Source organism: Lampetra planeri, chromosome 55 (genome assembly GCF_965212315.1).
Source record: "Lampetra planeri chromosome 55, kcLamPlan1.2.h2, whole genome shotgun sequence".
NCBI classification, from domain to species: Eukaryota; Metazoa; Chordata; class Hyperoartia; order Petromyzontiformes; family Petromyzontidae; genus Lampetra; species Lampetra planeri.
Genome location: NC_136161.1, coordinates 92,406 through 118,841, shown reverse-complemented (window position 1 = coordinate 118,841; position 26,436 = coordinate 92,406). Strand labels below are relative to the sequence as shown.

The following is a 26,436-nucleotide window of genomic DNA, read 5'->3' as shown; positions in this document are numbered from 1 at the left end:
TTGTGAGCTCCTCACACAATTCAGCAAGGTTAAACCCAGGATGAATCCTAGGCAGGCCAGCGTAGATGTTTCTTACCAGCGAAGAATTTCCAATAGGGGGCTCCACGTTTCGCAAGCATAGGGAAGGGAGGCGATGTACATTGCTGAGAAGCCCCAAAGCTTCATGTGGAGCAACAGAACAGGGAGATTCCATGCAATGTTACACACCCAATGAAAAGATATTGCCACTTGACTGATTCAGAGTGAGACCTCTGCTGTCACAAACACACTGCCCAGGTATGGAAAACTCTCCACCCTCTCCACAACTGCCCCATCATCAACGAGGAGGTGAGGGGGTGGAGTGTCCGATGCTACAAAATACCCAGGCAGGTAGTGGCACGCTCCGATGGGGGGCGATCTCCCCGCTGCCGCTGAGAAGGCCCCCTTGGCTTCGGCCAGGATCCGGGCAGCCATCCGGAGCGACTGCAGCCCTGTCTTTGCGGCCATGTCTACTGGTCCGAGCCACCGGCCCCGTGTTCCAGGCTCCACCAGATCTCCAATCCTGATGAGCCGCGCATTGGCTAGGCGCCTCTCCATGCCGGGGGTGGCGGTGGTGGATGGCAGCTTTGTCTGTGTGTTCCTGAGGATCGGTTCGAAGACCACCATATCCTCTACCCCCTTCCTACCTACTCTATGTCGCTCTCTCGCTCTCTTTTCTTAACTACGACAAGTGCTGCCGTCCTGCTGGGGCCGAGGCTCCTCGTGTAAAACCACGGAACGTTGTGGAAGCAATCAACGTTGAAAGATCTGAAAAAAAATAAGAGAGGGGGAGAAATAGAGGGGAGAGAGAGAGGGGGGGGGGAGATGGTGTAGTCAGGGGAGAGAGAGAGTGCAACCAGAGGAGGGGAGCGAGGGGGAGAGATGAGAGGGTGTGGAGAGAGGGGGGAGCGGAGAGAGGGGGTGGAGAGGGAAAGGAAGGGGGGAGAAAGAAGGAGGGAGAGAGAGGCGTCACAGTCCAGCACCACCGAGGAGGTAGGGGGTTGTTTTTTGCTGGACAATGAAGACACACGCACTTACACACACACACCTACACACATACATACACATACACACACATATACATACACACACATACACACGCACTAACACACACATACACACACATACAGACACACACACATACACACACATACATACACACATACATACACACACATATACACACATACAGACACACACACATACATACACATATTCTTAGGTTTTTTCGGTAAAGTAACGTAGGTAAAAAATTTAAATTAATAAAAGTAAAATAAAATACACACATACAGACACACACACACATACAGACACACACACACGTACACACACATACACACAGGCACTTCAACCCTTCCTACCTTTTACACAGCACACCAGCCCACCCTCATTCTTTTAAAGCAAGAGCACTGGAGTTCACTCCGAACTAAATTATTTTATATTCTACCAGGTAAGGACCCGCTGAGCTATATAGTTGCTCTTAGTTTTAGAAGCTACCTGGCCATCTCAACGCCGTGGGCTTATCATCATCATCATCGCGTTGAATTGTAAAGCAGCCAAATAGTCTAAACGCCGTGATGTTCATTCGGAATGTGGAGCGAAAAACCGCAGGACCAGAAAAACAAAATCTACGCGACCACGGGGAAGAGAAAGAGAGAGTGAGCGAGAGAGTGACCGAGAGAGTGGGCGAGAGAGTGAGCGAGAGGTGGGGGTTTACATAAAGCAAAGTTATAAAAAACAAAATCAAACAAAAATTACAAAATGATGAACGAAGCAAAGTGCCGACTACACCGAGCATCTTCTTGTTTCCACTGATCGTAAAAAAAAGAGAGAGAGGCCCGCAAACTCCAAATATACAGCAGGCGTCGTCATGGTCGAGATCGAACCCACGACCTCCTGTATACCAGGCGAGGGAGTTGACATCTCCTAGCCAACGGGTCACCCACTGTGGATGTCAGAACGCTGAGATCCCGGGATCAAAGTACGTTAGTTAAAATCTATAACTCCCCCCCCCCACCTCTCCACCCCTTGCAGTGTGAATGGGTTCATCCCAGTTGAGTCTGAATAGCAGGTCACGTGATGATGGTGGTGGTGAAAGTGTGGAAATGGGGAGCGGTGGTGCGGCGGTTAGCGCTACGCTACGTTACAAACCCCGCTACAACCCGAGTTCGATTCCCGCTCAGGGCCACACACACCTCCTCCCCTAGGTCTACTCAGCCTCAAATGAGCTTTTGGCGTGTCGTCTAGTAAACATCACCACTGGGGAGACAAAGGCGGCCGGGCGTGGTTGCTGGCCACCCACCCCCTCGTGTGTCACTGAGCCGACCTTCATTGGACGCCAACATCACTTGCCACAACTGTCTATTGAAGTATGCTTAATTTGGAGCTTTCGTGACTGCATGAATTACTCTGTGGTTCTTTCGGTAAAGTGACGTATAAAGAGAAAATAATAAATTAAATACTAGCATACGACGTTTCGATTGCAACACAAGCAATCACCATCAGGTATAAATGAAATAGAAACACAAATCTAGTATACTTAGAATTGTCATGTAATACAACAGAGAGTCGGATAACATAACAGTCAACACCCTACCTGGTTGATTACGTTCTTCCTGAGAATGCTAAATTTGAGAGAGAGATAAAACACAGAACCAGAGACATATAGACAGACACATAAGTAGGGACAGATATCACAGAGATACATAGAGAGAGACGTACATAGGCACACATTGAAGGCTATACGGGGGATCTTTGCTTTTGTGTGCGAGTGGGGCCAGGGTGTGGGGGAACGCCGTGTCCTCGGTCAGCACAGCGCAAACCCCCACCCCACGCACCGCCCACTCTGATTCTTAAGCAGCAACGGGAGTTCACCCACAGCCTCACCCAACCCCTGAGCTGTGAGGCACCGCGGCCTGTGTCGCGTAGGCGAGGTCTCCATCCGCTCTGGGCTCTCAGTTTGCCGGCGTCGGTGGGGGGGGGGAGTTTGGCATCGCATCGCGCCACCGTTGAGCCGCAAGGCGGAGGCTGTGGGATTTCAAGCGTCGGGGTTGGTTCGTCGTCTGCGTTAAGGTGGGTTCATTCTTGTTCAGATGTTCACGCGTGTCGGGGCGTTCACCAGCGTTCGTTTGTTCATCCGCGTTCAGGTTTCTCGCCCGTGTCAATTGTTCATCCGTGCGAGGTGTTCATGCGTGTTCAGGTGGTTCATGCGTGTTCAGGTTGTTCATGCGTGTTTAGGTTGTTAATGCGTGTTCAGGTGGTTCATGCATGTTCAGGTGGTTCATCCACGCCCAGCTGTTTGTCCGCATCCAGGTTAATGCGCGCCCAGGTGTGTTGAGCAGAACGGGTCACACTTACTTGACACACAGGGAAACTAATTATCTCTGTGTGTCAGTGTGAGTGTATTTGTTCGAGTGTGTGCGGCTATATCAGGTGAGTGGCAGGGTTTGCTACGTACGGTGCGAAAGAAGTTCAACATAAATGAGTATACAGACTCACATAGAGACCCACGGACTCACACAGAGACTTACAGACTCACACAGAGACCCACATACTCACACAGAGACCCCACAGTGACCCACGGACTCACACAGCGACCCCACAGACTCACACAGAGACCCACGGACTCACACAGAGACCCACAGACTCACACAGAGACCCCACAGTGACCCACGGACTCACACAGCGACCCCACAGACTCACACAGAGACCCACAGACTCACACAGCAACACCAGACTCACACAGAGACACCTTCGATTATAAGCACGGTTGGCGACGTACGGTGCATAAGAAGTTCAAATTACATGCATGAAATTTGAGTGTGTCAAGAGTGCCTAGCGGGCACGCAGTGGACTGTGAACTGCACTACGAACCCGGCGACCCGAGTTCAATTCCCACTCAAGGTCACCGACTCCAGTGACGATTATCTGCACCGGTCTTGGGCCTCCCTCTAGGTCCACTCTGCCACAAAATGAGACCCGGGTGCGGTGGTGTGTAGTAAAGATCGCCAGTGGGGAGACAAAGGCGGCCGGGCGTGGTGCTAGCCACCCACCACTTCGTGTGTCACAGTGCCGGCCTTGACAGGTGCTCGCAAACAGCACTTGCCCCATATCATTTGGTTCTTTCGGTAAAGTAACGTAGATATAAGATATATAAAAATAAAAAGAAAGCGAATACAACGAAACCCACAACTTCCTGTATACCAGGCGAGGTATTTAACATATCCTAGCCACTGTGGTTTCACGGTGTATAAGTCAGAGAGCTGAGATGCTGGGTTCAAATTAGGGTGGTTAAAATCGATAACTCCCTCCCTCCACCTCTATCCCCCGAGCAATGGGAATGGGTTCATCCGAAGTGAGTCTGTGATCAGCTGATCATCTGGTGGTGGTGGTGGGGTAAAGTGTGGATATGCCCACCTCCTCCAACGTTATTAAGTTGTTAAGCCAGCCGGCTAGGATTGGGCAACACTTAGCAAACGATTCACCCAGGCATCTGGAGTTGACAGACTGATGATGTAAGTAGCCAAACGTGCTCATTGGCGGTGCAGTGGAGGGATGACAAACTATGGGTCTATGTGAGTCTGTGGGTCTCTGTGTGGTGAGTCTATGGGTCTCTGTGTGGTGAGTCTACGGGTCTCTGTGTGATGAGTCTATGGGTCTCTGTGTTCTGAGTCTATGGCTCTCTGTGTGGTGAGCCTATGGGTCGTTGTGCAAGTCTACGGGTCTCTGTGTGAGTCTATAGGTCTTTGTGCGAGTCTACGGGTCTCTGTGTGGTGAGCCTATGAGTCGTTGTGCAAGTCTACGGGTCTCTGTGTGAGTCTATAGGTCTTTGTGCGAGTCTACGGGTCTCTGTGCGAGTTTATGGGTCCCTGTGTGATGAGTATATGGGTCCCTGTGTGATGAGTCTATGGGTCTCTGTGGTGAGCCTACGGTTCTCTGTGTGGTGAGTCTATGGGTCTCTGTGTGGTGAGTCTGTGGGTCTCTGTGTGATGAGTCTATGATGGGGTCCCTTTCACCGCCGCATCTCGGAACCCACGCGGGCGGCTTGGCATTAACTTTATTTACAGAGAGGCGCAGTTAAAGCTTCGCCTTTGTTGTTCATGAAGACGTCTTTATTCACCGCAGAGAACCGTAGTGACACGACGGCCACTCCACTCTCCAATAGTTGACGCAAAAACTCCGCCAAAGAAAGATGGCAGTGGGAGCCGAGGTGCCGATAGTTATTTAATGTTAGTTTTGCTTCCAGTTTCGTACGTGGTACAAATGTACCACATAAGTCATCAGAACGAATTAACGTCATCAGAACTTACCATGTACATCATCGGAACAGAACCAGAATAAAACCTGATGATGTACACATATGCCACACCACTCTCCAATAGTTGGCGCCAATACTGTGCCACAGAAGCATGGCATTGTGGGAGCCGAGGTACCGATAGTTCTTTAATTTTAGCTTTGATTCCCGTTCCGTATGTGGTACATCGCAACAAATGAGCGTCATCAGAATGTACCATGTGCATCATCGGAATGGAACAAGAAGACAAACTGAAGACGTACGCATAGGTATACGTAATCAGAACATGAACATTCAAATTTTGCTAAAAAACGGTTTGGACTGCCAGGCAACAAACGTTTCTCTCACGTGACCGAGTAGGTGGGAATGTGCTGCCCTCTTCTGTGAGCTTTAAGAAACGAAATAACCCACACTACAAAGACAAAGATCCCCCGTGTAGCCTTAACATACTGTTTGGCCAAGTGCTGTTAGCGAGTAGCAGCGCCTATGGAGGGGGTTGGTGACCAGTACCACGCACGGCCGCGATGTTTTTACGCACTGCTCCATTTAATCATTTGAGGCGGGCACCAGGACTGGTTCAGATGACCGGCATTGGTTTTGACCGTGAGAGGAAATTTGAACCTGGGTTCGTGGCTCCACGCGTTAACCGCTGCACTACCGCTCCCCCACACACTCACCTTCACACAAACACACAAGGGGGCTTCCATTGGCAGTGCGTAGCTTGGGAGATCGCTGATGAACTCCAATGTATACAAAACTCTGACTCAAACCCAGGTCTCCTGTAATTAACAACGAAGTCCTCGGGATCAATAACGGGCAGACGACTCAACCAACGGCTTTCCTTCCTCCTCATCTGCTCCCATCTCTCCCAGCATCCTACTTGCTGAGCTGCTGGTATGGAGAGGCCCAAACTGTTGCCGGTGCATGGAGTCGCCATGCTGGACTTCATAGCGAGGGAGTGGAGCCTGGTGGAGTCGTTTAAAGCCAGGCCCGGAGACCTCCTGATAGCAACTTACCCCAAGGCGGGTGAGTATTAACAAAAGCAGCAGCACCACCATCAGCACCACCATCAGCATCACTACCACCTTCATTATCATCGTCATCATCACCACCACCACTGCCACAACATTCACCACCTTCATAAGCATCGTGACAATCGCGATGACAATCATAATCATCTTCATCATCATCACCATCAATCAGAATTAGCATGATCATCATTATTATAATCACCACCACCACTACCTTAATACGGTACATATTATAATCGCCGCTACCTTTATCACCACGACCACCTTCATCACGATCACTGCTACCACCATTTTCTTAATCACCATCATCACCACTACGATATTTATAAACATCCTAACGACCACCATCATCACCGCCACCTTCATCACCAACACCACCACCACCTTCATCACCACTTCTACCATCTACAACAACACCACCACCACCACCACCTTCATCACCACTTCTACCATCTACAACAACACCAACCGCCAAGAAGTGGTGGTGACGTCACCACGGTGCCTGTGCCAGGCTGATGATGGTGAAGTGTCGAATGCCCGCTGGCAGGTCACAGGACAGACCGAGCAGGTGCCATGGGTTGAATGATTGATATGACTTGCCGGTGCACCACGTGTGCCCCCTGCTGTATCAACATGCTATGTTTTAGCCACCCAGCGCTCCGCTCGTTGTTGTGAGCGTTGCTCCTCTGCCCTCCTTTGTTGCTGGAGGGCGACTGCCTCCAAATACCCAGTAGCGTCCTTCACGAGCCTCCTCCACAGAGGCCGATCTTGACACCGCTGGTACCAATCATCGGCAAGTCCACTCAGCTCCACATCCTCCTGTACCACGTCACTCCATCTCTTCTCTAGCCCGTGCCGCGCCCGTTTATCCCTCTCTATCCGGCCGAACAAAAGTTGTTTAGGCAATACGGAGCTATTCATTGAACACCACGACTAACACATTCATCATCATAACCACCATCATGACAACCACCACCTTCATCACCGCCACTGCTACCACCATAATCACCATCATCACCACTATCACGACATTCATAATAATAATAACCACCACCATCATCACCACCATCTGCATCACCTTCATCACAAACACTGCTACCATCATGATCAACACCACAACTACCACATTCATAAACATCACCACCATCACCACCATCATCAACATATTCATCACGATCACTGCTAGTGCCATCATCACTACTACATCATCACCACTACTACCACATTCCTAATTATCATGACCACCATCTTCATCACCACCACCATTACCACCACAGCAACCATCATAATCAACACCATCTGCATCACCTTCATCACAAACACTGCTACCATCATGATCAACACCACAACTACCACATTCATAAACATCACCACCATCACCACCATCATCAACATATTCATCACGATCACTGCTAGTGCCATCATCACTACTACATCATCACCACTACTACCACATTCCTAATTATCATGACCACCATCTTCATCACCACCACCATTACCACCACAGCAACCATCATAATCAACACCACAACTACCACATTCATAATCATCACCACCTCCATCTTGCCCCCCCCTCCGCCCATCCCCTACGTCTCTTAGGTACGACGTGGATCCAGGAGATCGTGGATCTGATTCAGAGTGGAGTAGACGTAGAACACTGCAAACGCGGCCCCGTGTACGAAAGGATCGTCTTCATGGAGTGGACGGACACAAATTACATGACGTCTCGCAAAGGTGACAGCAGCAGCGAACTAAACTCAGCTATTTATGTTTTACTTTTACCAGGTGTAAGTCCCCCATTCAGCTACATAGCTCTTTTCAGATATTACCTGGCCCACAGAGACCCATACTCATGGACCAACACTCAGAGGAGACCCATACTCAAGCACATAGACCAATACTCATAAACACCCACAGAGACCCTGTACTCAGAGAGACCCATACCCATAGAGACCCACAGAGACCCATACTCATAGAGAGCCCCAGAGACCCATACTCATAAACACCCACAGAGACCCGTACCCACAGAGACCCATACTCATAGAAACCCACAGAGACTCATACTCAGAGACCCACAGAGACCCATAATCATAAAGACCCACAGAAATCAACTCATAGATACCCATACTCATGTAGACCCACAGAGACCCATACTCATAGAGACCCAGAGAGACCCATACTCATAGAGACCCCCAGAGACCCATACTCATAGAGACCCACAGACACCCATACTCATAAAGACCCACAGAAATCAACCCATAGAGGCCCATACTCATAGAGACCCACAGAGACCCATACTCATAGAGGCCAACAGAGCCCCATACTCATAGAGACCCACAGAGACCCATACTCATAGAAACCCACAGAGACCCATACTCATAAACCTCCACAAAGACCCTGTACTCAGAGAGACACATACTCATAGAGACCCACAGAGACCCATACTCATTGAGACCCACAGAGACCCATACTCATAGAGACCCACAGAGACCCATACTCATAGAGACCCACAGAGACCCATACTCATAGAGACCCACAGAGACCCATACTCATAGAGACCCCCAGAGACCCATACTCATGGAGACCCACAGAGACCCATACTCATAGAGACCAACAGAGACCCATACTCATAGAGACCCACAGAGACCCATACTCATAGAGACCCACAGAGACCCATACTCATAGAGACCCACAGAGACCCATACTCAAAGAGACCCATACTCATAGAGACCCACATAAACCCATACTCATAGAGACCCACAGAGACCCATACTCATAAAGACCCACGGAAATCAACTCATAGAGAGCCATACTCATAGAGACCCACAGAGACCCATACTCATAGAGACCCATACTCAGAGACCCACAGAGACCCGTACTCATAGAGACCCACAGAGACCCATACTCATAAAGACCCACGCAAATCAACTCATAGAGACCCATACTCATAGAGACCCACAGAGACCCATACTCATAGAGACCCACAGAGACCCATACTCATAGAGACCCACAGAGACCCATACTCAAAGAGACCCATACTCATAGAGACCCACATAAACCCATACTCATAGAGACCCACAGAGACCCATACTCATAGAGATCCGGACTAAAACAAAACTATTTTTCATTTTATTTTACCAGGTAAGGCTCCACTGAGCGATGCAGCTCTTTTTCAAAAGTGACCTGTTCATCACGAATCATAGCTCAACGAAGTGGCATCAAAATAAATGTCTACTACATCATCACCACGTGGAATATGATTGCAGCCAAAAGAAAGTCGAATTGCTGATTCATAATAATGGTGCTTTTTGGCTACATCAAGTCAATGTGTCGTTATTGATAACACTGGTCAACAAAAAAACGTTTTTTTTTGCCTGGACTTTTGCAGCTGGAATAAGGTTTTCCAACGGTTTTAAGGTAATTTTGGGGTGCTGATTCCCAATCTGGCATCAGTTTTTGTCTCCCACATCAGGTTTTTGAGATATAAAATATTGTATTTTCAATAAAAACTGCAGAAGAAAAATATTAAATATGTGTGGGTATCTACATAAAATTATATTATAAACACACTATCCTAAAAATACAGCACCATATTTTAACACTAAAGCAGTCACTGACTCGCAACAACTTGCAATCATAAGTGACAGAGTTAATTTCGGGTAAAATCAATTAAAATGGGGTATGCCTATAGCATAAAAATGAGATGTGATAGAGCAAATCTGAGATCAGATTTGGAATCAGCACTCTGAAATTAGTCTAGAACAGCTGCAAAAGTCCAGGCCAGAATTTTATTTTTTTGTTTCCCAGTGTAATCCGCCACTTTGTTGAGCTATGATGACCAGGTCGCTTTTGAAATAAAGAGCCTTAGAAGTGGTAAAGTAAAAAAAAAGTTTAGTTTAAATATTTTGATTGCGATTGTGATGTTCGTGGTCATGTATCTCCAGGAGTGGAGGTGCTGAATGATTTGCCGTCTCCTCGTACGATTAAGACTCACCTGCCCTACCAGCTGGTGCCTCCCTCGTTTTGGGAAAACGATTGCAAGGTGGACCACCATCACCACCACCATCACCACCACCACCACCACGCTTAGTCTCTTGCTTGATTTTCCAGGCTGCCCTTCATTGGCGGCACGATCATATTTTTTTTTAGCCAGGCCACTTCCGTGTATATTGTGTGGGTTCGAGTCTATCGAGATAAATCGAGACCATTCGTCTGAAGCGATTCAATAGGGTTGGTCTCTCTTTCATTTCCAGACAAGCTACCATGGTAGTACACTCACAATGTGTTACAGGATAATCCCTTTAACCCAACGCTCACACCTAAGCCAATGCGTCCCCGAACTCATATATCCGTATGGCACTTCAAGTCTTAGATGGCGTTTACCACCCGCTTTGGGCTGCATTCACAGATGTAATGCGAGTGTATGTGGGGTTTCGCCGCCCCAGCCCCTAAGCCAATCAGGCGCCACGAAGCATCGGGGGCAGGGTTTAAGTGCGGAGCCGGGGGGCGTTAAGGGAGGGGTATTATCTGGAAGGTTCTTAAGGGGTGTGGCGAAGGGCGGAGTCTGGGTGACGTGGAAAGGGGATATAAGCGGGAGCCAGAAGGGGCTCGGGGGAGTTAGTGAGAGCTGGAAGTTGGGCCACGTCGGGAGTCTCCGTGAGCCATCGGCCACGTGGCGACGCGGAGATGGCTCCCAGCGCTCACACAATCCAGCCTGATTAAACCCAGGATGGATCGTAGGTACGCCAGCCTGAATCTTTCTAACCAGCTCAGATGTTCCATTAGAGGGGTCCACATTTTACAAGTGTAGGACTTGAGAAACACGCGTCACGCGCTGGGTTGAGATGCGTGCACGTGGCGGACAGTGAGGGCAAACGGGGACACAGGGCGCTGAACGACTTACTGTTGTTGTTGTACCAATTAAGGTGGCATGGTAGTTAAGGGGGGCCGCAGGTAGCCAGGGGTAATTGAGGACGCAGGCCGGTGATTGGACGAGAGGTATGGGTGTCTAAAATTGGCGCCGCTGTGTCTACAACAACAACGCCACGTGGCACTGGGGGCTGGGGGCGAGTAGCGAAGCGGGGGATGATCCAATTAATTAAGGGCAATTGGTTCAGGGACAAAGGCGGAGAGCCTGGAGAAAAACGGGAGTTGGTGCCTGGGACGAGTGACGAACAGAGGGAGAGACGGAGCAGCGGATATAGTGGCTATAGTATAAGGTAGCAGTGGACAAAGAGAGTATAGTTTAGAGTAGCAGTGGACATAGAGAGTATTAGATAGAGTATCAGTGGACGGAGCGAGTACAGCGTAGGATAGCAGAGGAGTCACAGACCTTGGTGGAGAGAGCTACGACGGAGTGGGACGACAGAGTTAACAAAGAGCGACAGAGCTGGAGAGAAAGAGAGAGCAGAGAGGAGGGTCGCTGGAGGAGCAGAAGGAGAGCGAGCGAAGCCAGCGGAGTGAGCGAACGGAGGGACATTTAGTGATGTTGATGGGGAGTTGTGGGTTGAAGAGTACGGAGGGACATTGAGTGATGCCGACGAAGGAGATGTGAAACTATATGAGTTAATAAAGAACTTAGAAAGACCTACACAAGCGTAGAGAGAGGAGGTTATGACTGTGGCCGAGAAGACCCGAAGCTTCGTGTGGAGGGACAGAACAGGTAGCTTCCATTCAGCGTTACGCAGCCGATGCATATATAATGTCGCCCGACTGATTTGGAGGGAGACCTCTGGTGTCAACCTGAGCTGGCTTTAAATATGGGAAACTCTCCTCTCTCACCACAACTGCTCCATCACCAATGGAGAGCTGAGGGTGTGGAGTGTTTCATGGCACAAAATACCCAGGAAGGTGCTTAGTTTTGGTGGGGCTGATGGTAAGACCCCATCTCTTAGTGGCACATTCCAGGCTCAGCAGGAGCACCTCCAACTCATCCTCTGAATGAACAGCAATCACCAAATCATTAGTATACGTAACCTAGTTCACCAATAGTAAGCCATCCCTCGACCACACCAGGCATCGATCAGCATCCCATTGTATCTGTACCAGATGGAAATTCCTCGGGTATAGCCATGTAAAGTTTCTGGAACTACGTGGTTAAAGATGATGTTAAATAATGTAGGAGCCAGAGGACATCCCTCTCGCACCCCAAGGTGAACAGGGAATGCAGTTTTAGTTTAGTGCCTCCCTGTGCCACTCTCCCCAACCCCTACATCTGCTGTCTCCTCCCCAGGTGATCTACATTGCACGTAATGCCAAAGACAACGCCGTATCCTCCTTCCACTTTGAACGAATGAACAAGTTGCAGCCGGAGCCTGGCACCTGGGAGGAATACCTGCATCGTTTCATAACCGGCAATGGTGAAGGCACCTGGGTTATTGCAACCACAGTCCCTGCTGGTCCCCCACTACTATACCGGTAGTGAGGAACCGAATTCATTTCACGTGGCCTGCAACTTAGTTTCGACATGACCACGCACACACATATAGGTACAAAGACAAAAATGATCTGTTTAGCCTTAACAGACCGTTGGGGCAAGTGCTGTTAGCCAGCAACACCTATTAAGGCCGGTACAGCACACGAATGGGTGGGTGACCAGCACCACACCCGACCGCTGTTGTTTCCCGAGTTGCGATGTTTCAACGCCGCACCAGGTACTAATCAATAAGGCGACCTTGGAGATGCCCAGACTGGTTCAAATAATCGTCACTGGTGTTGGCCGTGAGCGGCAATAGAAAAATTGCAATCACAATGAATACGCTTATAAGTTGAAAAATAAGTGAATAATCACTGAGTCTACAAGAGAGCTGTTTCCACTGCCGAAACAGAAAACATAATGTAACAAAGCCCAGTGGAGGTCTAAACGCTCATAAATGGGCGTTGCTGATTGGCTGCGGGCATGGCTCAGCCCCACTTACGAGCCCTTTGATTGGCCGAAAATGGCACTTGCTTGTGTAGTGGTGGTGTTGACGTGCGCCGACTGTGACAGTGATGGATCACGGGGCGGCGCGGGGTGCGGGGTTGGGCACGCGTTGTGGGCGTGGTGTGGACGCGCGCGCCGGGAGTGACAGATGACGGGGCGGCGCGGCGTGGGTGGTGAGGCATGCTGAGATGTGGGAAAACAGGATCGTAGCCAGCGCCCAGTGATTGGTCGAATAGGATGGGTGCTCGCAGCGACGTCCGCAGGTGGGGTATAAAGGGGGACGCGCGAGAGCACTCGGGGAGAGTTATCCAGTTGAAGACCGAAGACGGAGTTGAAGACCTAGTGCCCCGAGACCCCTAGTCCCGCCGTCCTTGTAGGGACCGGGGCCCTGTGTGGCTCGGAGGCGAGACTGTGGGACCCGGGGTCCGACGCCCACGTGGGTCGGGCTGGGGACCCACAGTCAAGACGGACACCCCGGGCAGGGAGTGTCCAGAGTAGCTCAGTGGGCGTTAGTCGCCGAGTAGCTAAGTGGGTGTTGGTCACCCGAGTAGCTCAGTGGGCGTTAGTCGCCAGGGTAGCTAAGTGGGTGTTGGTCACCCGAGTAGCTCAGCGGGCGTTAGTCGCCGAGTAGCTAAGTGGGTGTTGGTCACCCGAGTAGCTCAGTGGGCGTTAGTCGCCGAGTAGCTAAGTGGGTGTTGGTCACCCGAGTAGCTCAGTGGGCGTTAGTCGCCGAGTAGCTAAGTGGGTGTTGGTCACCCGAGTAGCTCAGTGGGCGTTAGTCGCCAGGGTAGCTAAGTGGGTGTTGGTCACCCGAGTAGCTCAGTGGGCGTTAGTCGCCAGGGTAGCTAAGTGGGTGTTTGTCACCCGAGATACTAAGTGGGTGTTAGTCACCTGTGAACGAGTTTGGTAAAATAAAGAGTGTGTTACCCGTGAAGTCGTCTCCCGCCGAGTTACTACATTACAACTGGCGTCAGAAGTAAACCTGTCTTCAAGAAGAATGGACACGAGGAAGACTACCCGTACCCACGAGCGAGGTCGGGAAGACGACGGCGTACCGGGGACACCAACCTCGGGAGGAGAGGACGAGGAGTTGCCGCCGATGCAGCACTTCGCGGTGATGGCCGACGCTCCGCTCGCCTCCGACACCAGCCTCCAAGACGCACACTCCAGGTTGGCGGAGTTGCTACTCGCCGCCGCCGCTGTCTTGGCGGACATCTCCGTTCCGGCGAGCGAAAAAACGGCTGCGGGGTTGGTGGAGAAAGCGAGGTTGGAGGGATCCCGCCAAAAGGCGCTTCGCGCCAAAAGTCTGGAAGTTGCCGCCGTTTTTGAGGGGCCGCCATCGATTGGCGGGAAGCACGGACACCACGTGGCCGGAGACCTCCGCTCAGCGCAGCCCACGTCATCAGCGCGCGCCGGAGCTCTCCATTTTGCGCCTGACGACCGAGCCGACATTTTACACAACTACAGCGGAGCGCGGGAAAATCTCTCCGACGTCGACGACGATCGGGTCCTCCAGCAAAGATTGCCCGCGCTGTCGGCGTTCAAGGCGGATGGGGGCGACTGGGGAGCCTTCCAACGAAGGTTCCTCGCTCATCAGGAAATGTCGGGGTGGTCCGACACCACTGCCCTGCGTGCGTTGCCAGCGATGCTCGACGACGACGCGCTTGCAGCCTTCACATCTGCTGCAAGGTCGTCCCGCTCTACGCTCCAGGCCGCACTACACCTGATGGCGAAGGTGTTCGGACCGCCCTCCACCTGTCGCCACCAGTTCTAGGATTGGCGAAAGGTGGCTGGAGAAACGACGCTCGCCTATCGCACGGCGCTGCTCGCCTTGGCGGACGCAGCTTTTCCCCGCATGGACAAGGAGGGGAAGGACGCCATGGTGACGGAGCAGCTGCTGGCGTTGGCCCACGAGTTGGGGGTCCCCATCAATGTGGCGGACGAAATGGATATCTGCTCCCTGGCGATCGCCACGAGCATTCACGCGTACGAGGTCCTCAAACGCAAGCCGGGGGTCGTCTGCAAATTGGCGGGGAACGCGGCACTGGCCGCCACGATCGCCGAACCTCAGCCAGCTGCGGATCAGGAGCAGGCCTTCGCTGCATCGCGTCCGGGGGAGTGGAGAACGGGAGGTCGTTCGCCCACACGTTCATCCCGCAAGCTGGAGCTTACCGAAACCTACGGCGTCCCTCGTCGTCTGCTACAACTGCGGCCTTCGGGGTCACGTCGCAGCCGGGTGCCGGGCCCCGCATCAGCGCGCCACAGGACCACGTCGGGACGACGACCAGGCCCACAAGTCATCCCAACAAAACCCGGCAAGTCGCGGCACCTCACACGCTCGGTCCACTAACACGGCACATTCGGGTCGCCGCTTGGCGGTGGGGGGTTCGCGGCTGGGTGCCGGGGGTTCACTTCGGCGAGGGGGGTCCGTACACGGCCCGCTAGCAGTCGAATGGTCCGAATTGGCCCACAGGATAGTGGCTGCGTCGGCTGGGTCGTCCGTGGTAACGGGGTTTATTGACGGGGTTAAGGTCCGGGTGCTTGTGGACACGGGTGCGTCGGCCACTATCATTTCGGACCTTATTTATAACATTCTTCCCGTCCAAAGTAGACCCCTTCTGCCAGTGGACGTGCCATTTTATGCGGCGAATGGGGGATCCCTGGGGATCATCGGCCAGATTCGGGCGACTATTTGCATTGGTGACATCAAATTGGCGGGCCCTATTTTTGTATCATCATCGCTGGCCGTTCCCTGTTTGCTAGGTACGGACTTTTTGTCCAAAATGCCCATCACAATTCTCATAGATCAGGCCTGCATTGAGCTTCCGTCAGGTCGGCGGGTTGCGTTCTTGACGAGCCCTACCAAAATACGCACGGTTTGTGCTACGGTGCAGGCGCTGGCAACTCAGACTGTACGGGTGCCCCCGGGATCGTAAATGTTGGTACCCCTTCGGTTGAGGAAACCACTCGAGGTGGGTGCGGAGGCACAGGGGGTGCTGTTGGGGCCGTCTAACAGGGCCAGAAGGGGCCTCGACTTAGCGGTTGCTCAAACCATGGTGAGAGGGGACAGTGAGCCATTCGTAATGGTCCTGAATACGGGGTCGCGGCCGGCCGTAATTGCGCAGGGAACGGTGCTGGCTCACGCCGCGCCGCTACCCGTTGAGGAACGGCTCGTGGCTCAAGCAGATTTCACTGTCGAGTCGCATCCTCCAAGTGACGAGGGGACAGAGTGGTTGGACTCGTTGTGTGCCGGTTCTGCTAACTTGTCCAAAGTGCAATTGGGAGCATTGAGGGGTTTGCAACTCGAGTTTGCTGACGTGTTCAGCAAACATAAGTACGATATCGGCTGCACGGACCTCTTGCGCCACCACATAGCTACAGGGGACGCGGCCCCTATTCGACAGAATCCCTTCCGGCTCAGCCCAGCCGAGAAGGAGCATGTGCAATCGGCGGTTAATGATATGTTGGTGGCCGATATCATTTCACCCTCTTCTAGTCCGTGGGGTGCTCCTATTGTCCTAGTTAAAAAACAGGACGGGTCCTTGCGGTTTTGTGTCGATTTCCGCCGCTTAAACAAAATCTCGATGGCGGATGCGTATCCGCTCCCCAGGATGGATGAGTCGCTGGATGCCTTGGCGGGAGCACAGTTTTTTTCCACACTCGATCTGCTTTCCGGATTTTGGCAATTGCCACTCGATAACGAGTCTAAACCTAAAACCGCTTTCCGGACACCTGGTGGCCTATTTGAATTCAACCGTTTGCCCATGGGCTTACATTCCGCTCCCGCCACGTTCCAGAGACTCATGGAATTGGTTTTGTCGGGCCTCCAATGGGACACCTGTTTGATTTATCTCGACGATATCATCGTCTTCAGTCGGACTTTTGAGGAGCACCTCCAGCGACTGAGAGCGGTGTTCCTCAGGATGCGTTCCGCTAAGCTTAAATTTAAACCGGCTAAATGTTTTCTGCTTCGGGAATCGGTCAGGTATTTGGGCCATATCGTGAGTCGTTCAGGGATCTCGACAGACCCTGCTAAGACGCACTGCGTCAGCTCATGGCCAACGCCAACCTCGGTCACGGAGGTTCGCAGTTTTATTGGTTTCGCCTCCTATTACCGTCGTTTTGTCAAGCAGTTTGCCACCATAGCCAGGCCCCTGCACGCTTTGACGGCTAAGGGTGTGCGGTTTCACTGGGGGGCGGAAGAGGAGGCTGCGTTCTGCTCCCTTCGTGACGCCTTGGTGCAGGCTCCCCCCTTGTGTTACCCCGATTTCACACAACCGTTTTTGCTTGACACAGATGCCAGCAACACGGGTATCGGGGGGGGTGCTCTCACAGGTGGTCGGGGGGGTTGAACGGGTGGTCGCCTACGGTAGTAGAGTTCTTTCCCCCGCCGAACAACGCTATTGCGTGACTCGTCGTGAATTGTTAGCGATTGTGTTTTTTACACAGCAATTCAGGCCGTATCTTTACGGCCGTCATTTTACGGTCCATACGGACCATGCGGCTCTACAATACGCTATGCGCGTGGCACAGCCATCGGGCCAATTGTCCCGATGGTTAGAGGTCCTTCAGGACTACCAATTCACGACGATTTACCGCAAGGGATTGCGACACTCAAATGCGGACGCCTTGTTGCGGTTGCCACCGTGCACGGACTGCACATGTTTGTTGGGATCGGCGCGGTGCAAACCCCCGGTCGCCGACACCCCGGGAGTTGCGCTCGCCGCCACTGACACCCTGGGAGTCGACGCTCCCACGGGGAGGGATTCGCTGTTGTCGTTGCCCCTCATTGAGTGGGGCCGTCTCCAAATGTCCGACAGCTCCCTACTTACGCTACGTCGAAAAGTTGGCGCTCCCGAGGTAGGGGATGCGCGGGTCGGTTCCTGGGTGTGCAGACAGGGCCTTTTGATGAAGTGGGACAACATGTCCCGGCGTCACGTGCTCGTTGTGCCTGTTGCTATGCGGGGTAGGGTCGTTCTGGCAGCTCATGAACGGCTCATGCATCTGGGTTTTCACAAAACGCTCGCCCTAATCCAGCAAGACTATTATTGGCCGGGGATGGGTAACGACGTGGCGAACATTCTTAAGGGATGCGTAGGGTGCGCCAAAAGAAAACCGCCACCATTGGCAGCTAATCCACCGCTGCAATCCATTCAAGTTTCGCGCACAAACAAATTGGTTGCGTTGGACATCTTGGGGCCCTTTCCTGCTACACCGAGGGGAAATAGGTTCCTGCTGGTTGGCGTAGAATACTTCACCCGATGGCCCATGGCATGGCCACTCGCCAACCAGTCGGCTGCAGCGGTGGCGGACGCCTTCGTCCAGGGTTATGTTTTGGACAAGGGCGCCCCCGAACGCTTGCTGACGGATCAAGGAAATAATTTTTCGAGCGTTTTGTTGCGCGAGGTGTGCGACCTGTTGGGTACAAAGAAAGTGCGTACTTCCCCCTACCACCCGCAGACTGACGGGATGGTTGAGCGTCTGAACAGGACGATTACGTCTATGCTGTGCCAACAGGTCTGCGACGATCAGGTTGATTGGGACTTACAGGTGCCGGGGGTACTCGCGGCCTATCGAATGGCCCCTCATGCGGCGACGGGGTTTTCCCCATTTTTTCTTATGTATGGGCGGGAGGCCGATCCGGCCATGGACGTCCAACTGGGGATTTCCCAAAATCAAAATTGGCAGACCACATCAAATTTAATATCGCCAAATTGACTGAAGCGCGGGAGGCGGCGAGGTTGAATTCGCAGTCTCGGCAAATCGCGAACGAGAGATTGCATGGGCGGAGGGTGCATACGCATGATTGGAAACCAGGCGATAAGGCCTGGCTGCATTGTCCACATGCACCGTTGGCTACGTCCCCCAAATTGTTGAGACCTTGGAGGGGACCGGTGGAAATTGTGCGGGTTGCACGACCCCAGAGTATACAGATTAAATGGGAAAAACGCCGTTGGTACGTGCACCCCTCCCGACTGAAGCCCTATGCGGCACCGTGTGACCCCGTTCTGTGCCGTAACGACCGGGCGTGTGATGTGACCGTCGACTTGGGGAGGGAGGTGTCGCAGGCTGATCCTCACGTGTCTCCACCTGACCCACCCCCAGGTGCCTCGGGCTTGACGGCTGCTGACCGTCGGGAACCTGAACCCCGCGGCACGCACGGGTCCTCGATGCCTGGCCAATGTCTTCCTGAACTGCCGGCACCACCGGACGTTCAACCGCGTCTAGTGCCGTACGACGGACCGGCAAGGCGGACTCGGGCTAGGGCACAACAATTTTCATGAAGACATTTTTTTTCGACACCGAGCTCGCCCGGTGTTCCCCTCTGCCGGGGTAATGTCCCGTTGTAGGGACGCTCGGAAAGAATGGGACGCTGCACGAGTCGAGAGAAAGAAAGAAAAAAAAAAAAAAAAAAAAAAATTCCATTTATTTTTCTTTCTGCATACACATTGCTATTGTCACTCGCCGGATTGTATATATTGTTCTGTTGTCGCGGTGGCATTGGTTGATGGTTGCGGATGGTAGTGTTCGCGTTGTGTTGTGTTGTTACGTTAGTTGTTGTTCTTGTTGTTGTGTTGTGTTACGGGGCACACAGGGGGGTTTGTATATTTTTATAGCAGCCGGGTCGGCTGCGAGCTATGTGGTAGGGGGTGATGTAGTGGTGGTGTTGACGTGCGCCGACTGTGACAGTGATGGATCACGGGGCGGCGCGGGGTGCGGGGTTGGGCACGCGTTGTGGGCGTGGTGTGGACGCGCGCGCCGGGAGTGACAGATGACGGGGCGGCGCGGCGTGGGTGGTGAGGCATGCTGAGATGTGGGAAAACAGGATCGTAGCCAGCGCCCAGTGATTGGTCGAATAGGATGGGTGCTCGCAGCGACGTCCGCAGGTGGGGTATAAAGGGGGACGCGCGAGAGCACTCGGGGAGAGTTATCCAGTTGAAGACCGAAGACGGAGTTGAAGACCTAGTGCCCCGAGACCCCTAGTCCCGCCGTCCTTGTAGGGACCGGGGCCCTGTGTGGCTCGGAGGCGAGACTGTGGGACCCGGGGTCCGACGCCCACGTGGGTCGGGCTGGGGACCCACAGTCAAGACGGACACCCCGGGCAGGGAGTGTCCAGAGTAGCTCAGTGGGCGTTAGTCGCCGAGTAGCTAAGTGGGTGTTGGTCACCCGAGTAGCTCAGTGGGCGTTAGTCGCCAGGGTAGCTAAGTGGGTGTTGGTCACCCGAGTAGCTCAGCGGGCGTTAGTCGCCGAGTAGCTAAGTGGGTGTTGGTCACCCGAGTAGCTCAGCGGGCGTTAGTCGCCGAGTAGCTAAGTGGGTGTTGGTCACCCGAGTAGCTCAGTGGGCGTTAGTCGCCGAGTAGCTAAGTGGGTGTTGGTCACCCGAGTAGCTCAGTGGGCGTTAGTCGCCAGGGTAGCTAAGTGGGTGTTTGTCACCCGAGATACTAAGTGGGTGTTAGTCACCTGTGAACGAGTTTGGTAAAATAAAGAGTGTGTTACCCGTGAAGTCGTCTTCCGCCGAGTTACTACATTACACTTGCATAACGTAAACACATATACCATTCATAATACAGGTTTAATGGGTTTGATCGTGTAAATTTATAAATGTGTCCTTAAAACCCGCCACCGCCAGACACAGCCAACAATTAAGGGTTGTCACGTAAACAGAACGTGCCAATTCGTCACTAGTACAGCACACCAGTGTGTTGGAGAGCCAAGCCACAACATTTACAATCTCAGTATGATGTTTTTAACGATACATTTATATATTTACGCAATTAAAACCCAAAAAACCCTATTATGGAGGATGTCACACTGTTATCCAAGGGACTACTGGACAAGTCAAATACTTTAGAGTCCTGACCAGCCACCTGACCTAGAGGGATGCAATTTATTGCATCCTGACGCGACTTTTAATGTGTCAACACGGTTGCTCCACATCCCCTTTCCCACAGTGTGCTTCGGCCCGTGGTATGATCACGTGACCGGGTGGTGGAACGTGAGGGAGCGGCATCGGATGCTCTACCTCTTCTTCGAGGACATGAAGGAAGTAAGGTCGCAGAGCAGTCTAGGACATAAGTAGCACGGCTCTCAGACTTTAAAACGACTTTTAAAAATATGGACCAAAAATAGAGGTTTGTCTTTTTTTTTGGTTAGATCGCCTAGATATAAATGTGTCGGTAAACCCGCCACCGCCCGACACAACCAATTAGTAGTTACTAGTTCAGCACGCCGTTGTGTTGGAGAGTAAACCCACGACATTTACAATATTGATGTTTGGTGGACATGGCCTGAGTCAGAACCAAGGCAAAGTGGTCATCTTAGCCAATGCCACCACATTTCACTGTTTTTCTTATTATGATCCAACAAAAACATTCAGAGGTCTGTGTGGAGGGAATTGTAGTGTGGGCTGAAATCAGTCGACATCACAAGCATGAGTTGATGAATGCATACATTCATTATGTATTGTGAGTATGAATTTATTACGTACCGTGGCGAGCGGTAGTGCAGCGGTTAGCGCACTACGCTATGAACCCCAGCCGACCGAGTTGGATTCCCACTCACGGCCAACACCAGTGACAATTATTTGAATCAGTCCTGGGCCTCCCCTAGGTCGACTCAGCCTCAAAATTTGTACCTGGTGCGGTGTGTAGTAAACCTCGCCACTCAGGGAGACAATGACGGACGAGCGTGGTGGCCTCCCACCCCCTCGTGAGCTGTGCCAGCCTTCAAAGGTGTCACTCGCAAACAGCAACTTACCCCAACAGTTTGTTAATGCTATACGGGGGATCTTTCTCTTAGTTTTATTGTGTTGTGATGGGGCAGCAGTCGACAGGCCCGCTCAATTATGATCAGAGTAGTATTCGGCAGCCCCCCATTAGTTTTTTTTGGACCTCTTCCCAAATGGGTCCAATGCGAACCGCCACAGACAATTTGGGGCTGGCTGTGTGTCTTTATAAAAAGCCTAGGGACCCAAGTTGTTTAGTCCCTTAGCCTCGTCACTGATTGTGAGCGTAAAGCTCCTGCCACCTCCTCTTTCCCCCTTGTGTGTGCTGAGGACCCCATGCGTGAGGTGTCCCGCATCGCCGACTTCCTGGAGCGACCACTGTCCGAGCAGCAGCTGCGTGAGGTGGTGAAGCTCAGCACCTTCACCATGATGCGCGACAACCCCATGACGAACTACAGCACCTTGCCCACCGAGTTCTTGGACCACTCCGTGTCGCCCTTCATGCGCAAGGGTAAAGATCACAAGGTTTTTGGAGGCTCAGTTGGGGCGCATTGTGATAATAATGAAGGTGGTGGTAGGATGGGGATGATCTTCATACCAGCGGTGTCAGGATCGGCCTCAGTGGAGCAGTAGGCTCGTGAATGCCGCTCCTGGGTAGTTGGAGGCAGTTGGAGGCAGTTGCCTCAGGCAGTTGCCTCCAACTACCCAACGGAGGGCAGAGGAGCGACGCTCACAACAATGAGCCGAGCACCGGGCGGCTAAAACACAGCAAGTTTTCATAGTAGAGGGCATAGGTGGTAGATCTTCCAGTCATCTCAATCGGTCCACCTATGGTCTGTCGCATGACCTCCTGCCAGTTGGGCATTCGACACTTCACGTGGCATTAAAAGTACACATAGCCTGGCACAATCGCCGTGGTGATGTCACCATCACTTAGTGGAGAGTGGCGGTTGTTGATGGTGACGAATTACAGCACCCTGCCCCGGCTACCCGAGTTCGATTCCGGCTCACAGCCAACATTGGTGATGATAATCTGAACTGGCCCTGGGCCTCCCCAAAGTCGACAAAGGCTGTCGAGCGTGGTGATGACCTCCCATGCCCTTGTGTGTCTTCATAGGTGCTCACTAACAGCCCTTACCCCAACATCTTCTTGGTTCTTTCGGTAAAGTCACGTAGAAGGGAGATAATAAAATAAAAAATATATAAATAATAAAATAATACAATTTTCACGACGTTTCGGCCACAATGCAAGCAGCTGTCCTCAGGTGAAGAACAGGTCTGTCGGAAAAACAGCGTCTGAATGAACACTACCAAGCTTGGCAGCGTATATTTAAGCTGGGTTAGGGGAGGAAGAGTGCCTTGACAAAGGAATTTGCATATCAACAGAGGAATTTTGCATATTTATGGAAAATGCAGATATGGGATTAGTCACTACTTGTGGAATGCGTAGGAGGGGGGAGGGGGGGGTCTCAAAGTCATATTATGCCCGTGCATTATGTAGGATTAGCAGCAACAAAGGGAGGAGGTAGGGTTAGCAGTAATAACGGGAAGGAATTTTAATAGTAAGGAGCTGTAGCAGCCAAACCACTGCTTGCGTTGTGGCCGAAACGTCGTGAGAATTGTATTATTTTATTATGTTTTATTTTTATTATTTTATTATTTCCCTTCTACGTGATGACTTTACCGAAAGAACCAAGAAGATGAATCCCTGCAGTCACGAAAGCTTTAAATCGAAACTTAGCCCAACAGTTTGTTAAGCCTATACCGGGAATCTTTGTCTTTGTTTTGTTTTTGCAGGGGATGTGGGTGACTGGAGGAATCACTTCTCTGCGGCTCAGCTGGAGACCTTTGAGCAGGACTACAAAGAGAAAATGGCCGCCACTGACCTGCGCCTGAGGGACAGCCTGCCCTGAAGGCCCGCATCTCTCCCTCTGCTCCTGACTGTATCCATTATCTTATTTGGCTTTAAGTAATGATAACAATACTAATTTCACAATATATATAGCGTCATTCATGCTCATTGCATTCCAAAATGCTGTACAATAATTGTGTCCAGAATTGCATTTAGGGCTGAATCCTCCAGGTAATAATAATGTCGGGTTACCACTCTCTGAGTTACAAAAAATTCGAGACATATCATGGGGAAGAAGGCAATCTCACACTTCCAGAAGAGGTGAGAAATTCATGTCAATACCTTTCTTGAGCTGCGCAATATAAGTAATATGAAATTGACTTGAAAGTATAATTGATAATCGATTACGCGGCACACAATTATCCGGTTTCCAACGTTACCTGGTGGTCTCGGGCCAATTCGGCGAAACCGGCAAAACTGCCCTAGTCCTGCGATGGTCAAACAAAATCAAATTGTTGTTGTTGAAACAAGAGCGTAGTACTACCCCATGCACAGTCTTCCAGATTGGAGTGGTAAGGTACAGTAAACACTGTACATTATACAGTTGGATATTTTGGGTTACACTTGAATTTTTTTATTTTTTTTTATGATTTAATCTGAGATTAGTTTTACCTGGCTTTTTTTATCCACTTTTGCTTCATCTGGGTATTATCTGGACTTGATTCATTTGTATCTGGCATGGTTGTATCTGCTATGTTATGGACTTATACACACAGAGATTGAAATAAATGTAACTTCACTCAAGTCACTCGTGTCAGGTTCATAATTGGATAATAATCACGGTGGTTGCCACGATACAACAATAGCACGAGCTCACTATCTGGTGGTAAAGCATAAAAGTGGTTTGAGTGAAACGTCATTGCATGATGATGTCAAATTCAATCACGAAATATGAAGACATCGGATCAGGGGCTTTATTGGTCATGATCTGATCAGCAGATTGGCACGTAAAAATAATATATATTTGTAAACGTGATAATCGCTGTCAAGTAGTGTAGAAATAATGTGGACATTTTTTAGCATTCCACTCCTACTGCGAGGCTATGAAAACCTATGTTCTAAGTGTACATGTTTAGCTTGTGAAATTAGTGATACAGCTTCTTGGTTCTTTCGTTAAAGTCACGTAGAAGGGAAGTAATAAAATAATAAAAATAAAACATAATAAAACAATTCTCACGACGTTTCGGCCACAACGCAAGCAGCCGTCCTCAGGTGAAAACCAGGTCTGTCGAGGCGACAGCGTCTGAATGAAACAGCACACGTGCTTGGAGCATATATGTAATGCGAGCAAGGAATGAGGGGGCGGAGTCTGGGTCACGTGAGGAGAAGGAGGAGTCTGGGTCACGTGAGGGAGAGGATTTAGGCGGAGAACCGGAAGGGATTGGGGAGTTGAGAAGGAGTGGAAACAGGAGGAGGCCACGCTGGGCAGTGGCGAGAAAGTGGCGCGATTGCCACGTGGTGGAAGGCCACGGCACCGTCGGCCAGCGGTGTACGTGGGGCACAGCAGAGCTAGTGGAGTGTGGGAAGCTAGCCGGGCGTGAAGAGCTGGCAGAGTGTGCGGGGCACACAGAGCAGCAGTGTGGCTACAGAGCGGAGCAGCGGTGTGGCTGCAGACGGAGCAGCAGTGTAGCTGCGGAGCGGAGCAGCAGTGTGGCTGCAGGGTGTACGGTGGAGGAGGCGCGGGTCTGAGCGAGGACGCCATAGGGGCGAGAGAGAGACAAGAACCCGAATAAAGGTCAACGGAGATTTACACTGTGAAAGAGTCCTTTTATTACATTGGTGTTGGAAGTGAAACGGCATGTCAAAACAGCTCAGAAGAAAGAACGTCCCTGCACCATCTTCTGCACCATCTTCTGAAGACGATCTTCCTCCGGCGGTGGCGCTACCGACGATGGAGGGAGGAGGCGACGCAGGGACGAGTGACGCGCCGGGGGTGCAGGACGTTGCCGGCTCAGCAGGTCCGTCCGCGTTGGTGGATGCCGATGGAGGATGGCGACACGTGGTGGCCCAACTTGAGTCGCTGAAGGCTGTTTTAACGCAGCTATGCACCCTTGTGACGCTCACGACGAGTTCGGGGAGGCCAAGCGGGGACCATCCGACTGGGGCCTTGCCGTCGCTGTCAGCCCTCTCCAACACGCGGCACAAAACCGCCATCTTGGGCGTGGCTGAGGAGGAATGGTGGGAAGCCGCCATCTTTCTGCCTCCATCGCGGGGAGCCGCCATTTTGAACACGTTGCGGAGTGATGCCAACTTGTCACTGCCGCACAAATCACCATCGACGGAAGACGGCGGAGCAAGGACCCGCAGCCATCATCTAACAACTGTGAAAGAGTTCTCCATCAGCGGAGATTGGAGCGCATTCGCCTGCCGTTTTCGAGCGGCTGTACGATCCGCGAAATGGACGGACGCGGAAGCCTTGCAGGTCCTGCCAACACTTCTTGACGACGAGTCCGTCAGGTTCTTCTGCTCCATCAAGGCCGAAAAGAAGAGGACGCTACAGGGGGTGTTTGAAGAAATGAACCTACGATGCTCATT

The 26,436-nt window shown here is 51.7% G+C and overlaps 1 protein-coding gene across 1 annotated transcript; it reads left to right on the top strand.

Annotated features, from left to right (window-relative positions):
- The first annotated feature begins 2,501 nt into the window (after nt 1–2,501).
- On the top strand, nt 2,502–24,645 carry LOC144735421 (sulfotransferase 1 family member D1-like). Its single transcript, XM_078617823.1, has 8 exons — nt 2,502–3,090; nt 6,184–6,337; nt 7,942–8,076; nt 10,287–10,384; nt 12,575–12,701; nt 21,217–21,311; nt 22,320–22,500; nt 23,787–24,645. The coding sequence occupies exons 2-8, from the start codon at nt 6,208–6,210 to the stop codon at nt 23,900–23,902; spliced, it is 882 nt and encodes a 293-aa protein (XP_078473949.1). The 5' UTR covers nt 2,502–3,090; nt 6,184–6,207; the 3' UTR covers nt 23,903–24,645.
- The last annotated feature ends 1,791 nt before the right edge of the window (nt 24,646–26,436 follow it).

What these genes read in the sequence shown, in the direction of transcription:
- LOC144735421 (XM_078617823.1), top strand. Translation starts at nt 6,208, where the DNA reads ATGGAGAGGCCCAAACTGTTGCCGGTGCATGGAGTCGCCATGCTGGAC. An exon ending in TCTTCGAGGACATGAAGGAA is followed by an intron (nt 21,312 to 22,319) that starts GTAAGGTCGCAG and finishes GTGTGTGCTGAG; the next exon opens with GACCCCATGCGTGAGGTGTC. An exon ending in GTCGCCCTTCATGCGCAAGG is followed by an intron (nt 22,501 to 23,786) that starts GTAAAGATCACA and finishes TTGTTTTTGCAG; the next exon opens with GGGATGTGGGTGACTGGAGG.